This window comes from Sceloporus occidentalis, unplaced genomic scaffold, assembly GCF_023333645.1.
Source record: "Sceloporus occidentalis isolate IW3139 unplaced genomic scaffold, rSceOcc1.0.p SCAF_148, whole genome shotgun sequence".
In the NCBI taxonomy this organism is placed as follows: Eukaryota; Metazoa; Chordata; class Lepidosauria; order Squamata; family Phrynosomatidae; genus Sceloporus; species Sceloporus occidentalis.
This window is the reverse complement of record NW_028317128.1, coordinates 1,934,503-1,950,306: the sequence shown is the minus strand read 5'-3', so window position 1 is coordinate 1,950,306 and position 15,804 is coordinate 1,934,503. Positions and strand designations below refer to the sequence as shown.

Sequence of the window (15,804 nt, the reverse complement as noted above, 5' to 3'; positions counted from 1 at the left end):
TCCTGGGGCTCTCCTCCTGCAGCGGTAGATAAATGTCAGGTGCTGCGGAGGCCAGTAACCCTTTGATGCCCGCGCTGAAGCATATGGTTGGCATCTCGGGCGGCAGTCGTGGTGTCGGGGCCCCTGCCAGCTTGCGCTCTCTAATATGTTAGCGGACAGCGGGCCCCATGTGCCCCGGTGCTGACGTCGCCCAAGAACCTGGGTTAATTGCCCTCCTTGGGGCAGTCTGCGTGGCTGGCGGGCGCTGCGTGTTCCCAGGTGACCTGCTGCTGACTCGGACCTGCTCAGACTGCTGCCTCGTGTAGCTGGGAGTTGCCCTCTGGATGGTATTTTGTTACCCTTAGGGTTTCCCTGATCCACGCTGATGGATCCGCCGGTACCAAGCGGCACGGAATCTGCGCGGCCCACCAGTTACCGTCTAGAGCTCTTCTTCCCGGTAGAAGTGTAAACCGTGCTAATCCTTTAAACTGCTTTCTGATTGGGTCGAAGCAGCCATTAACTGACTGGTGGCCCCCAGACTGCCCGGCAAATCTGAAATGCGTACCGATTTCTGGAACGTGCGCTTTCTGTTACAAAGAGGAATCAAGAACCTCTACCCGGTGCGTGTATGAATTAAATGCCCCCTCCCTGTACGTGTTCCCTGCTGGAAGGGCAGAGTTTAGTTGATACAGTGTCCTGACTCCAGGGAGAGACTTTAACCTCTAGGATTACTCGGCGCTCCACGTGCTCTTCGCCTGCATCTCCTCATCCCATATCGTAAAAACATTTACCGAATGCCAAGGCTTTGGGGGCCACAGCGGCTGGAGGGCCTGTAGGCTGTCGGCCCCTGGCCTGGCCCGTAGTTTGTTTTTCTGTTTGTTTCGGCACCGTCTCTCTTCCTCGCTAACGACTCCTCTCCCCTCTCCTTCAGATATTCCAAAGTGAACCAACCACTGATATGGCAGATAAAGAGAGCGCCGGCGCGTCCAAAGCCTGCAGCGTCCTGACCTGGGAACAAGTCAGCCGCCTGAACAGCTTCCTCACCGAGGTGGTCCCCATCCACGGCCGGGGCAACTTCCCCACCCTGAAGATCACGCTGAAGGACATCGTGCAGATGGTGCGCAGCAAACTGGAGGAAGCCGGCGTCAAGGTGCGGGACGTCCGTCTCAACGGCTCGGCGGCCAGCCACGTCCTGGTCAAAGACAACGGCCTCGGCTACAAGGATCTGGACCTCATTTTTGGGGTCAGCTTGTCCTCCGAGGCGGAGTTCCAGAGAGTCAAAGACGTGGTGATCGGATCCCTCCTGAACTTCCTGCCCGACGGGGTCAACAAGGAGAAGATCAGCCCCGTGACGCTCAAGGAGGCCTACGTCCAGAAGCTGGTGAAGGTCTTCACGGACGCCGACCGCTGGAGCCTCATCTCGCTGACCAACAAAGACGGCCGGAACATCGAGCTGAAGTTCGTCAACTCCATCCGCCGGCAGTTCGAGTTCAGCGTTGACTCCTTCCAGATAATCCTGGACTCGCTGCTCTTCTACCACGACTGCTCCGAGAACCCCATGTCGGAGCACTTCCACCCGACGGTCATCGGGGAGAGCATGTACGGCGACTTCGAGGCCGCCTTGGGTCACCTACAGAACAAACAGATCGCCACGAAGAACCCCGAGGAGATCCGAGGCGGAGGCCTCATGAAGTACAGCAACCTCCTCGTGCGAGACTTCAAGCCGGCCGACAAGGAGCAGATCAAGTCCCTGGAGCGCTACATGTGCTCGCGCTTCTTCATAGACTTCTCGGACATCTTCGAGCAGCAGCGCAAGCTGGAGTCCTACCTGCAGAACCACTTCATGGGCGAGGAGAAGAGCAAGTACGACTACCTCATGATCCTGCGCAAGGTGGTCAACGAGAGCACCGTGTGTCTCATGGGGCACGAGCGCCGGCAGACCCTCAACCTCATCTCGCTGCTCGCCCTCCGAGTGCTCGCCGAGCAGAACATCATCCCCAACGCCACCAACGTCACGTGTTACTACCAGCCCGCCCCGTACGTCAGCGACGCCAACTTCAGCAACTACTACATCGCCAACCCCAGCGCTCCCTACAGTCAGTCCTACCCAACGTGGCTGCCGTGTAGTTAGACGCCATCTTTCCCAAAGACTGACCTCTCAAAGAACGGGTTTTTTTTTTTTTTGTTTGTTTTTTTTTGGAAGGCGTCTTGGTCGGCCTGACTCCTTTGGGGAATCTTTTTTTTTTTTTTTTTTTTTTTTTTTTTCCCCCCCCTCCCCACGCTTTAATTTATGGGATATTTGGCTCGGTAGGGCACGTGGCGATATGGAATATTTTTCTGGGGAAAAAAAATACATAAAAAATTAATAAAAATAAAATAAACTATGAAGAGACAGTGGGGCCCCCCCAGGTTGTTTTGGGAGCCTGCAGGGGGGGCGCACAGAAACGACGGGTCTCTTTTTAAAAACCCTCCTTGATAAGACGCAGCCTCCGGTCCTGGAGTGAAGCTGATTGGCTGCCGAATGAGTTGGTTCAACGTGACTTTAAAGGCTCTGGAGAAGAAAAAACAAAAAAAATGAAGAAAAAAAAAATATATAAAACTATGAAAAATTAAAAGCAAAATGTGAATTTTTGTTGTATTGAGAAAAATATATAAAAAATGTCAGGATGGCAGAAGAGTATAAAGTTTAGAGTGCGGCGGCGCGGGCTTTCTGTGGTTTTGTGGACAGACAGATGTGATGTTTATGTTGGTTTTTGAATGAGGTTTTTGGGGACTTTTTATGTTTTTGCTTTTGAAGGAGTAGTTGGCGCCGGCCCCTCGCAGCGATGGGCTTCGGGCCGAGTCCTCAGGGTTTTTTTTTTTATTTTTTTGGCTTTATGCAGGGATCTGGTATCGGGGGAATGACAGGCTTGTGGTGCAGACATTATTATTATTTAAAGGGGTTGATCGGGTTACAGCGAGCACGTGGGGGGGGGTCCTGAATATACTGCCTTTGTCACCATGTGGCTTTAGTGTCATCTCAGTGCCTTCAGGGTGTAAAACTTCTGGCACTCAGTGGGTTAACAATCTATCCATTCCAGCAATGCAGCTCCTAATTTAACCCATTAAGGGCTGGCAGGTGCTTCATACCTGGGGGGGGGGGGGTGGCGGCATCATTCATATTGCTGCCTCTGAGTTGCATTAATGTGGGTGTTGGTGGCCCCTGTGGGGTTGTTGCTATGGGTGACTGACCAGTCATGTAATGCTACTAGAACTCCTATAATCCTCAGCCAGTAGCCTTCCCAAGCTTGAGGGGGGTGGGGGGGGGCAGATGCTGTGATCATGACTTGCATTGGTGGGGGGGTGTAAAGTCTGGCGTTCAAATGGTTAATGTCATGAACTGTACCGATGTAAACGGGTCTGTTGGTGCTAAAGATCCAAATAAATCCTTTAATAAATCCATGTCTTGTCTTGCGTTGCTCTGTATCCAAGGATCCAGTACCCATACAAGTGCCCCTGCCGAGGCTTTGCTCTCCTGCCCCTCAGACATTGGTGGGTCAAATGCGCCTTTGTTGCCTTTTGATCAGTTCTGTGGCTGGTGGCTCCTCTGGTGCGTGCCAGAACCTGCCTCTAGATGCCCTGCTCACACTTGGCGGCGGGGGTTAATGCGCATGAATGGATGGGCGCTCCGGGGCAGTGGGGGTCAATGCGTGTGAATGGATGTGTGCTGGGGGCTAATGCGCCTGAATGGCTGGGGGCTAATGCGCCTGAATGGCTGGGCGCCGGGGGTTAATGCGCCTGAATGGCTGGGCGCCGGGGGTTAATGTGCGTGGATCACCGGCCGCTCGCCAGCTGCTCAGCCGCAGAACCCGCAATGGAAAAGCAAACACTTTGCCTCCTATTGTCGCTCCGGGGCCGCTGTTTACCCTCCGGGTCGGGCGCCAGCGGTCGGGGCTCTGACGGCATGAAAACAAGACCTTTAAACTCTTAAAGCGACAGTAACCCTGTCAGGGGCCACAATCTCTACGATGGCGTTCCGGGCGTGACGTGGGGTACGGGGCGGCTCGCGGGCTGATAAATCCCTGTCTGGGGCTGACCCTTCCCGGGGGTGCCGTGTGAGTGTAGGGGCTCCTGATGGGGGGGGGGGGGGGGTGCTTTCTCTGACCCTTGGAACTAATTCTGATGTGACACTGAGGGGTTAATCCTGGGCTCGGGTTCCTGAACCTTTATCTGCCGGTGTCGCCCGTGGGGCCCCTCCACAGGCCGGCTCCTCGCCTCTAAATGTCAGAACCGGGTATGAAAGCCGAGAGTCGAGACTCCCAGGGCTGGGTCCATTCTGTGATCTGCTTGGTTGCCCGGAGGGGGTGTGATTTTGGGGTAGAATCTGCAGATTGTTGCCGGAATCCCGACGAGTTTTGCAGAACGTCCCTGGGTTTGGGTTTTTGCGGCTCTTGCCCGGCTCTATCTGTTGGGGGGGGGGGGGGGGGGGCGGTTGTGCCTGTTTTAGGTGACTTGTTGCCCCCGGCGTGCGGCGCTCCCAGGGTCACTCGGCTGTCAGATTATTTCTGGCTCGCGGCCCCCGGACTGGAAGCCAAATCTCTCGCTGATATTTAAATAAGTCCCGGGAACAACAGAGCGTTTGCCAGAACACGCTGGAAAGATCCACAGCCGCCTAATCTACCTCCCGGGGGGGGGGGTCGGGGTGACTCCGGCCCGGGGCATAACCTGTAATGGGGAGGAATAAGACGGCCTGGGGGTAACGCTCTGATGCATTGAGGGTTGCCGTAGAATGTTTGTGGCTCTTAATGATTCCCTGGGAGGGTCTGGCGCTCATTCTGTGTTGGGGGGCCGCACGTTACTTGCCCTATGCATAGCCGCGTTTTTTGTTTTTTTTTATATAGAGAGAGATATAGAGATATAGATTACGCCTTCACAGGGGTAATTGGCACAGACTGCTGGGGAGGAATAAGCGGGCAATGCTTTTGTTTCCTGCGGTAAACAGGATCAGTGTCTCCAGAGCTTTGGCCGCTGGACAATCTGTTGTCCCTCTGACCCGGTCATCATCCCCTCGCCGAGGGCCGGCCGGGTCATCATCCCCTCGCCGAGGGCCGGCCGGGTCATCATCCCCTCGCCGAGGGCCGGCCGGGTCATCATCCCCGGTGAGGGTACTTTTTGCTGGGGCCTCAGTCCTGGTATTTGCCTTTCGCCGGCGGATCTGTGGGGCCCCCGTCAGCTGTTTTCGGGCACCGGGGATGGCCCTGCGGGGTTTTGGGGGGCGGTTTGGGCCCCCGGTTACGCCCCCCCGTATCCAGCGAACGAGCGGGTGCGTTGATAAATTATAAGTTTGGTGAATGTTTTTTTTTTTTTCTTTTTTTTTCAAATTCATATATTTGTTCCAAAACTGGGGTCTTTCTGAACTTTTAAATTCTTTCTGCACCCCCCCCCGGCTGCTTGCTATGATGTCATAATGCAGCCCCCGAAGTTTTTTTCCCGCCCCGTTTGGTGTCGGACGGAGTTGCTGATAAGCGGATGAAAGCGCTGCTCCCGCCGCAGACTTTTTTCCTCCATTATTTGCTGACCGTATCGGGGCCACAATCGGCCCCATTGTGCGCAGCCAGCGAGCGCCTGGGAGCCGCGCCACATCCTCAACGACCTCATAGAACAAACAGAATCGCTCATCGGCACCGAGCACCACCTATCCTGACGGGGTAACTGCCGGTATATATCTACCCCCTTAGGGGCAAATAGAGGGGGCAATTCCCATCACATCCAGCCTGGCTCTTCATGTGTCGGGAGAGACAAAACTAGGGCGACCCTTTTTCTCTGGCTGTGAGTGATGGGAGTTGGCGGCTCCAGCAGACGCACACAATATGGCAGACTGTGATCCCTTCTGCCGGCTGTCTGGTTGGCTGAGGATGATAGGAGATGGAGTCGTCTGGGACTGGGGCTCCTGCGTGGGGGCTTCTTGGTGTATCCACCGGGTGAGAAAATAATTAATTTAACCGGCGCTTGACTGGAGCAGAAACCGTTCCCTGGCGGTTTGCGTCTGATTGGCCCCCGGGGCTGGACCTGGCCGCCCGCGCTCTGAGCTGCTGCATGGTTTGTGTCACGTGGCGGAGGGACGGATGTGGCGCATGTTCCGGGGGTCCCGCGGGGTCATGGAAAGCATCCTGTGCCGCTGTCCTGAGCTGGGAGGTCCCGCTGCCCGGGTCGGTTCGTGGTGAGAAGTAAATACCGGCTCACGGGGCACCATCCGGTGGGGGGGGGGGGCAGCACTCATCAGCCGGTTATCCGGGGCCATCCTTTACCCAACGAATCCGGGGCCCCGGCCCAAAACATTAAAACGTCAGAACCCCCCCCCGGTGTGTGATGTGTATCTGGTAATGGGTCCCTGCGCCCCCCCCCAGGCCCCCCCATTATTTGCATTGTACCCCCCTGGGGGTTTTTAGCTGAAAGCAGGTGTTATTTTTTCCGGATCGGCTCCCGAAACCGAGAAATGAAACCAAAGCGGAGTCCGGACCCCGTCCGCCGGGGCCGCCTGTCACAGGTGCGAACACCCAGAGAAAATACGCCATACCGACCAAGTGTCCCTGTTTAGTTCATCCAGTCCTCCCAAACCCCCGATGCCCCTCTTTCCTCCCCTTGTTTTCTTGGCGCTGTGAATGTTCGCGGCTCCTGCGGGGCCTCCTTGTGGTGCTCAGCAGAAGATGCCGTAGAGATGGGGGGTTCCCGGTGACGCCGTAGAGATGGGGGGGTTCTCGTTGACACCGTAGAGATGAGGGGGTTGCCGGTGACGCCGTAGAGATGGGGGGGGGTTCTCGTTGACACCGTAGAGATGAGGGGGTTGCCGGTGACGCCGTAGAGATGGGGAGGTTCCCGGTGACGCCGTAGAGATGAGGGGGGGGTTCCCGGTGACGCCGTAGAGATGAGGGGGGGTTCCCGGTGACGCCGTAGAGATGATCCAGAAATCTGTGATTATGAAATTAGTGAAAAATACAAAACCAAAAATTCCGGTAAACGACGCATTGTGAAAATGATATTTTTTTGTATTGAAATGGGGCGTCGCTGTGAGCCGGGAAGGCGCCATCTCAGGGGGTAACTGGGGGTGAGCGAGTTAATCGGGGCCTCTCCTGCCCCCAAACACTTTTTATGATCATTTGATCATTAATTTTAATAAAAATAGAATCCCCCCCAGAACATCAGCCTGAAGACCCCCCCGCAACATCAGCATGAAGATCCCCCCAGGACATCGCCTCCCGGGACCTCGAGGACGGACTCCGGGCCGACGGTGATCCTGGATCCTTTATTTCCTCCAGAAACCGGTTTTGCTGGAAGTTCTGTTTTTTTGACCCGAGCCGTGGACGTCACCGCTTCCCCGAAGCTCGGTCTCGGAGTCGGTTTTGAGAGCTTTGACGAGACGTCTGCGAGAGGGGAGCGAGGCGCCAGCGAGACGGCCTCTGTCTCAGAGCCGGGCTGGGGGTCCCTGTAACCGGCCCTCTACGTACCCTCCTGCCTCCAACGCTAGTAATAATGCCCCAACCTAGGGTGGAAACCATACACAGGGGCAACAACGTTAGCGGACTAACAGGCCGAGAGTTAGTGGCCCCTGAGTGCAGTATTTGTTGGCCCCTCGCAACCATCAGTGTGATTTATCCTGGCCTAATATCCCCTCACGCTCTCTGTAACACCGTACACTAATACCCCCTCACACTCTCTAACACCGTACACTAATACCCCCACACACTCTCTAACACCGTACAGTAATACCCCCACACACTCTCTAACACCGTACAGTAATACCCCCTCACACTCTCTCTAACACCGTACACTAATACCCCCTCACACTCTCTAACACCGTACACTAATACCCCCACACACTCTCTAACACCGTACACTAATACCCCCTCACGCTCTCTGTAACACCGTACAATAATACCCCCTCACACTCTCTCTAACACCGTACACTAATACCCCCTCACACTCTCTAACACCGTACACTAATACCCCCTCACGCTCTCTGTAACACCGTACACTAATACCCCCACACACTCTCTAACACCGTACACTAATACCCCCTCACACTCTCTAACACCGTACACTAATACCCCCTCACGCTCTCTGTAACACCGTACACTAATACCCCCACACACTCTCTAACACCGTACACTAATACCCCCTCACGCTCTCTGTAACACCGTACACTAATACCCCCACACACTCTCTAACACCGTACACTAATACCCCCTCACACACTCTCTAACACCGTACACTAATACCCCCACACTCTCTCTAACACCGTACACTAATACCCCCACACTCTCTCTAACACCGTACACTAATACCCCCACACACTCTCTAACACCGTACACTAATACCCCCACACACTCTCTAACACCGTACACTAATACCCCCACACTCTCTCTAACACCGTACACTAATACCCCGCACACATGGTGACAGGACGCCCTGCCTCCCCGACTGGGTACTCCGGCCAAACTACACTTCCTCCTGCCGGGACACCAGCGATTAACCCCTTCAGCGCCAGACAGAACCAGCGTTGTAGATAGAAGGGGGGTAATTTTCATACAATAGACACAGCGAGCCACACGCAGTTCTCCATCAGGTCCTCCTTTGCAGTTGTTTGGATCTTGTGCTTTGCCCCGTCTGTAACCCGCGATCGGATCTCCTCGGCGGCTCAGACATTTGGAGGGGCTTTACGGAGGCGGTCCCCACACGTGAACACGCGTGTAACTTCTGGTCGCGGGGCCGGTGCCTGTTGGGGAGCGTGAGACGTGGGGGTGCGTTAGGCTTTGTTGATCCCCGCGGGTGATGGGAGTTTGGACTCCGGATCAGCAGAGGGATCAGTTAAAGGGGTTAGTTTTTTTCCTGGGGGGTATATCTGTGGGGCCGGTAGGGTACCCGGCGCTGTGCGTGTAACCAAGGAACGCGTCTCGCCGGTCTCCGCGCGCCAAGAATTCCCGCTTTAGCTGCGTGTTTTATATTGAAATACAGGGAGGAGCAGCCGGTTAATGATACAAAGTATTTCTATTCGTTTCCCGTAACGGGATGTCGGCCCCGCGGGCCCCGGCTGGACAGCAGCCCCGTAACTGTCAATGATTACGCCGGTTTAGTGAAACCCAAAGTGTTTGTTTTGCCCTCGAATCATCCGGCTTCTTGTTAAATCTTTATTTAACCCCTTAAGGACAATGGGCGGTCCTTAAACCCATTGAAAACAATGCATTTTGAGCCCGTACATGTCCGGGCTTTGTCATTAAGGGGTTAAATCGTTATCTAAGACAAGGCCAACGACTGATTAAGGTTTGAGTCTTTACAGCAGGAGAAATGGCGACTAGACGGGGGGCCGCCGGGGGCCGATCTGCCGGCGGGGATCCGTTTCACGTGGCTGTCGTTATGATCACTTTTTTTTTCATTGGCTGCGTTTAGGATTCTTATCTCGGCAGCCGGATCCCCCCAGCATCAGCCAATGAGCAGAACCCGCGGGAGATCTCTTGCAGGTGATTGGTAATATTACAGAACGCGGTAATAAGCCGGGGGGGGGGCGCTGCGGCCGCACAGGGGTTAATGGTTGCGTGAAGCGGCCCTGAAGCCTCGGGTTCCGTGGGATTTCTGTGGGCCGCAGACAGATGGCGTCGGCTAAATACGGATCTGAAAACAAAACCTGCAGCGGCGAGGAGCGGTAACGAGCGCCACGTCTGCTCCGCTCGCCCGTAACAGCAGCAGATGCCACCCCGGGGGAGGGTTATGAAGGCACCCGGCGGGGTCAACGGCTGCACTTGGGGCAAATTATTCGCAGGGCGGGGGGATTTTTACCGCGTGAGACAGAGTCGGATCCACAGGCCGTCGCCATCATCATCAGGATGTTATGGTTGATATCCCTGCTTGAACGCAGGTGACTCCAGGGTATAGAAATCACTTTCATGGCGTAATCGGAACCTGAAGGGGCCGCTGAGGGCCGATCAACCAATGAGGTTAAAGCTTTTCAGGTTTTGCTACCGACCTCCGTGAAACAAACATTCAACCCGAATCTCTGAAATTCAACAAAAAAAAGACTCAAACGCAGGCAGCAAGGGGTTAAATAAATCAGTTTAATTTGAGGCGGGTGAGTTACCCCCCCCCCCCCCGGCCCTCAGCCTCCTCTTAACCCTCCGAGTGCCAGCGGAGCAAATGTCTGCAAAGACAGGGAACCCAACAACCCGACTCCCCCTGAGCGGCGTGCGGAGGGTCTCACACGGGACGTCCAGCTCATCACACGAGACAGTTCGGCCCCTGACACGCAGCACGAGGGCAATGGCAGGAGTCACCGCGGGGAGGAATAACTGCACCGAAAACAGGGCACATTATCAGGGAATTTATTCCGGCAGGGAGATCCCCCCAGGGAGACCCCCCCAATACGTCCATGTGTGGGGGGGTATTTACATGGGAGAGAAGGATAAATAAAAGGTGGCAGTGTGTACACGGTTCCACCGCCCAGACACCGCATTCAGGGGGTGGGGGCTGGAGGGCACAGCCCATGTTGACTGCTCCGGCCCCCGCGGACAAAGAATCACCCAGAGGAAACCAGGTCAGAGGCCGGAGAAGGAGCGCGGGGGGTAAAAGGGGCCGTTTTCCTGCAGGAGAGAAGAGAGAACGTTAATGACGAAGAGAGACATTCCGAGACACGACGAGAGCGCAGAACGAGGGGGCAACATAAGGAGTGACTGCTCCTAATATATATGGGGGGGGGTCTGTAGGACCCCGGGTACGAATCCGACTCTCGGTGAAGCCAATCGGCTATTTATGGCATAAGAAAAGTTCCAGAGGGGGTCTCACCCGGGCGTCGTAATCCAGAACAAACGGCGGGATCTCGATCTGCTCGGGGGGCACCGCGGAGAACAACTGCTGCAGGCTTTCTACCTGGTGGACCCTCTCCTTCAACCCCGAGACCCCGAACGTCGTGAAAAACCACGTGGAGACCTGCGAGGCCAACAGAGGAGGGGGGGAGACGTTTAAATCCATAAAGGGGTTAATAAAGGACGGGGGGGGGGATTTATTCCAAAAGAGGAGAAAAATTACAACAAGAGACCGGAATCTAACGCTAGAGAGTCAGAGACTGAGATGGAACGGGAGGGAGTTTTACTTTACTGAGAGGGTGGTAGATAAGTGGAACAGCCTCCCAGCAGAGGTGGTAGAGGGTAATACAGCGAGGGTATTAAACATGCATGGGAGTGGACGGCCGGTAGGTATAACTCTCACCTTCGAGCGAAATGTTGGGTGGACGAAATAAAAGGCCCTCAAGTTCTTCTTGTACCTGAAAATTACAAGCGGGGCATTAGCCTAGGATCTACCCCCCCCAAGCGCTGGGGCAGCTCCTGCACTCAGGGGGTTTGGGCTGAAAGGGGTTAACGCTCTCCGTGTTACACAAACCCAGATAGGAAAAGAAACAAGTAATTCCGGGGTAATCGGGGTCCGCGTTCCGATGACCTCATCTGCCCCGCACGGTAACCACCCGGCGACCGCCGAGTATCGACCGTAAAAGCACCTGCGGGAGGTCATCGTGGTCCTCTTTGTGTCCGCGGCCAGGTGACACGCGATTAACCCTTTGATTCCCGCGACACGCGAAGGACCGGATGATTCCGGCGGATTAACCCTTTGATTCCCGCGACACGCGAGGGACCGGATGATTCCGGCGGATTAACCCTTCGATTACCACGACAAGCGAGGGACCGGATGATTCCGGCGGATTAACCCTTTGATTACCACGACACGCGAGGGACCGGATGATTCCGGCGGATTAACCCTTTGATTACCACGACACGCGAGGGACCGGGTGACTAAAGTTACCCGTTAACCCGAGAAAAACTAAATTCCCTTCCAATTCGGTTGCTGCCCTGGTTGCTATGGCAATAAAAACAATTTTCCAACTTTGCCCGAATGGCGTGCATACACCGCCCCCTAGTGCGCCGACACTGAACTGCAGACAGGACACGCTACGTAATCACGTTAAATACACGGAAACCATAAAGGAGTAGTAGTCGGCGGGACGGCCACTCACTTGACGTCCACGATGTCGTACAGGTTCCTGAGGAAGTCGGATTCGGGGTGGTTGTGCTCCCCGGTGAGCGTGTGGAAATACACCAGCACGTACTCCTTCGCTGCAACGTGGTCCATCATGTGAATGAAGTACAGCAGCGCCTGCGCGGAGACAGCGAGTGTGAGCGCACACTCAGTACTGAAGGTTTCAGCGCCCCCCGTACACACACACAGCAGGCGTCCCCATCATACTCCAGGGCCCCATTAAAATACACCGGGCCCTAAAAGGTGCACAAATTGAGGCCCCCACCATTCCAGCGCCACTCACCTCCCAGCGGGGGCCGCCGCTTACCTTCTCCATGTCGATCAGCAGCACGGGAATGTTCCTTCCCACGACGACGACGACCGTCCGGCCGCAATTATCCTGCCCTGCGAGAGGACGACGCGTTAGAGATCTAAAAACAGCGCATGCGCGACGAGGGCCGGATCCGGACGGGTCACTCACCGGACTGATAGAGCGCTTTCAGCGCCGCGATGTCTGACAGGTCCTCAGTGCGTGCGCGAGAAAGCAGCCGGTTATAACTGCGGGGGAAACACACCAGTGAGACCGCGTGCTACAAGCCGGAGCGCTCTAATACGAGAGGGTCAGTGAGACCGCGTGCTACAAGCCGGAGCGCTCTAATACGAGAGGGTCAGTGAGACCACGTACTACAAGCCGGAGCGCTCTAATACGAGAGGGTCAGTGAGACCACGTACTACAAGCCGGAGCGCTCTAATGCGAGAGAGTCAGTGAGAGCACGTGCTACAAGCCGGAGCGCTCTAATGCGAGAGAGTCAGTGAGAGCACGTGCTACAAGCCGGGGGTCCGCACTCACTTCCGCTGGTGCTGTTTCTGGAGGGCCGCCCCAGACATCTGCCCCTGGAGCGCCAGCCGCCGCTGCTTGTCGACATCTCCCTCCATTCGGGCGAAAGCGTGAGAGCCGACGAAAGAGACGTCCGACCCGGAAGCCTCCTCCTCCTCCGCCTCGTCTGCAACGACATCACAACTGTCCAGATTCGGCTTTTTCATAGGAATTTTTTTTTATTTATTTTTTTAACGCAGGCCCGATGGTTCTGCCAGGTGGCGGGGGCGGCGTATTACCTGCTGATCCGCCAACAAGCAGGGGTGGGAAACAGTGGGGCTTTCCCAGCTAGAAGGTATGGGGAGGGGGGGGTTAGAAGGTGGCAGGGCAGGTGTTATAGGGGGGAGGGGTATTAGTAGGGCCCCCGCTCACCTTCGCAGGCCACGGGCTTCTCGGTGATTCGGATCTGCCGCTCGAGCACCACGGGCTCCCCGTCCGCGTTCCCGATGTCCGGGGGAAGTAAAGGCAGCGAGCGCAGCTCCTCTCCGAGCGACCGCGGGAAGTAGAGGGGCAGCAGGTGCAGATACGTGGCCTGCCGGGGAAGAACAGGTGAGTATACCGCGCGGCCCCCGCGGACGGGCACCCCCGCATCCCGTGCCCCCCACTACGCTACCTCTTCCTGCTCCGTAACGGCGAACACCACCCTCTCCAGGTCTGCTCCGTGCGTCTCGAGGAACCGGCGCACCGTGCCTGCAGGGAGAGAGAGAGAGACTGTCACACCGGCTCCGGGACACTCGGCACAACCGCACCCCACACATGCTGAACGGAACACGCTAACTAAACGCAGCATGAGCAGATTCCGGCGCGCTTCGCACCCCCCGGGGTCAGACTTACGGAGGGCGATGTGCGTGGCGTCCTCCAGCGGGTAGCACCTCTTCTGGGAGCTGATCACGCAGAAGCCCACCGAGGACACGGCCTGTTCCCTGCAGGAGAGGGGGAGGGTCACGCGGGGTAACAGGGCCACAGGGGAAGGGGGGGTATCCGGGGGAGACGGGCAGCGGGGCATCTCAGACAGAACCCCCCCCAATAACGGACCATCGATGACATCACATTTTATGGCGCGGCTTCTACAGCCCCGGCCGGTATGCGATCTGCAGGAGTGCGATGAGGCGGCCCCCCAGGTCACCGCGAGGGCCGACACAGAATCCCCCCCCCCCCCCCCGTTACCTGGCCAGCTGGAGAACGTTCCGGTAGCAGCTGTACAGCGAGCTCTCCGCCGCCGTCCGGTACCGGCTCTTGTACTTGGGCCCCACCGTGTGGATGATGTAGCGGGCGGCCAGGTTAAAGCCCTTGGTGAGTTTCGCCTCCCCCGTCCTGCAGCCTGACGGAGAGAGAGCCGAAGAGCTTACACTCTAACGACGACACTCACCGGGACGGGGCGCGCAGCGCTACATAAATGAATAACGCTTTCGTAAAAGGGTCTTGTAATAGGGGGGGGTCACCCCGGGGGAGCCGTCACCCACCTTTCAGCCTCTGCACGTCGTCGAGCAGCTCGGGCCCCGCCAGGCGGAATATGCTGCAGGACACGGGGTTCTTATCGGTCAGCGACTCGTTACTCGTATTCACCACCGCCGTGCAGTTCAGTAACGCCACGTCCCCCCGCCTGGGGCAAAAGCAGACGGTCAGCGATGGCGGCCCCCTGCCAGCAGCAAAGCCCCCCAATCCGCTATCCCCTTAGTGATAACTTCTCCTCGTCGCCCTCATCGGGGCAAATCCACGGCTCACTCCTATCACAGTAGGGGGCAGGAGTAACCTACTGAGCGGCTGCCCCTCGATTAACCCTCTCAGTAACCGGGGCTCACATATCCGCTGCCCCCCCCCCCCCATTGTGCTGTACCTGGGAGCCACCATCTTGTTGCCCCATCACAGGGTTAAATTGCCCCCTCAGTGGACGGCACGTTGTGGTCTGGCTCAGGAAGGAAACCGGCCGACGACTCCCATCAACCACAGGACTGACAGCACTCGCGGTAACCATGGATACAGAGGCCGCAGCGCTCCGCGGGACACTCACCAGAGCACGATCTTCTCGTTGATGTCCCGGCGGTGCTGAAACGGCGAGCGTGGCCCCCAGCCCGGGTCCCGGTGCCGCGGGGGGTCCGGCACATCCTCCCCCCCCGTTACGGTCGCCCAGCTCGGCAGCGTCTCGGCGTCTACAAAACACGATCTGGCGCCCAGCGGATCCATGGAGCGGAGCCGGCCCGCATCGGGGCCCCTGCGTCACACCTGCAATTAGTGGCACAATTTATACCCGGGAGCCCCCAGCGGGCCACACGGGGCATTAGTGAGAGCACACGCCCCAGCGCTGAGCCCACAACTGCCCCGAGCGCAGCTCTAAAGCCCTTAAGAGGCATCAGGACGGCCCGAACTCTGGCCCCAGGGGCCACGCGATTATCCTGCCCCATACAGGGCACAGAAGGGGTCCGTGAAATACCCACCGTATATAATACCCTCCGCAGTTACCCCGTACCTGCCTCTGTCACCCCCGCGACCTCTAATACCCCACAGACCCGACGCCTCTGGCGGCCCCCTGAACCCTCACGGAACCCGCCCCACTCGCCTCCAGCACATTAATGCCCCCTCCATGTACCGGGGGCCGGGACTGAACGGTGTCCAGGAATCAGGTAAAGGGCCAACCGGCTCGGAGCCTTCCCACAAGATCCACGGACGGGGTATAACCGCAGAGCCCGTACCACGGGGGCCGGGGGGCCGCACCACAGACACCGGCACACTGGGGACTACACGGGGCGAGCTGCGTGACGCCCGCCTGTCTCTCCGGTGACTGCACACGAGACCGCAGAGTGATTTCCACGTGACACCAACACGCGTCACGTGACCCCTCCTCACCTCGTGAGCAGCCGCATTCCTCGGGGCATTACACGCATGCCACGGGGCAACGACTACAATGCCCATCATGC

General features: G+C 57.0%; 2 protein-coding genes across 2 annotated transcripts; one reads left to right on the top strand and one right to left on the bottom strand.

Annotated features, from left to right (window-relative positions):
- Positions 1-937: 937 nt before the first annotated feature.
- Positions 938-2,110, top strand: LOC149280778 (terminal nucleotidyltransferase 5C-like). The gene has a single exon (XM_089500117.1). It carries the CDS (start codon positions 938-940, stop codon positions 2,108-2,110), a length of 1,173 nt encoding a protein of 390 aa, XP_089356243.1.
- Positions 2,111-10,541: 8,431 nt separating this feature from the next.
- LOC149280777 (ganglioside-induced differentiation-associated protein 2-like) lies at positions 10,542-15,073 on the bottom strand. Its single transcript, XM_089500150.1, has 13 exons — positions 14,901-15,073; positions 14,353-14,492; positions 14,057-14,210; positions 13,724-13,812; positions 13,503-13,579; positions 13,262-13,421; positions 12,863-13,016; positions 12,494-12,570; positions 12,341-12,417; positions 12,011-12,150; positions 11,212-11,266; positions 10,789-10,932; positions 10,542-10,586 (listed from the first exon to the last, which is right to left on the bottom strand). Exons 1-13 carry the CDS (start codon positions 15,071-15,073, stop codon positions 10,542-10,544), a joined length of 1,485 nt encoding a protein of 494 aa, XP_089356276.1.
- Between the last annotated feature and the right edge of the window lie 731 nt (positions 15,074-15,804).

What these genes read in the sequence shown, in the direction of transcription:
- LOC149280778 (XM_089500117.1), top strand. Translation starts at nt 938, where the DNA reads ATGGCAGATAAAGAGAGCGCCGGCGCGTCCAAAGCCTGCAGCGTCCTG.
- LOC149280777 (XM_089500150.1), bottom strand. Translation starts at nt 15,073, where the DNA reads ATGGATCCGCTGGGCGCCAGATCGTGTTTTGTAGACGCCGAGACGCTG. An exon ending in AACGAGAAGATCGTGCTCTG is followed by an intron (nt 14,493 to 14,900) that starts GTGAGTGTCCCG and finishes CTTTTGCCCCAG; the next exon opens with GCGGGGGGACGTGGCGTTAC. An exon ending in CAGAAACAGCACCAGCGGAA is followed by an intron (nt 12,571 to 12,862) that starts GTGAGTGCGGAC and finishes TTTCCCCCGCAG; the next exon opens with TTATAACCGGCTGCTTTCTC.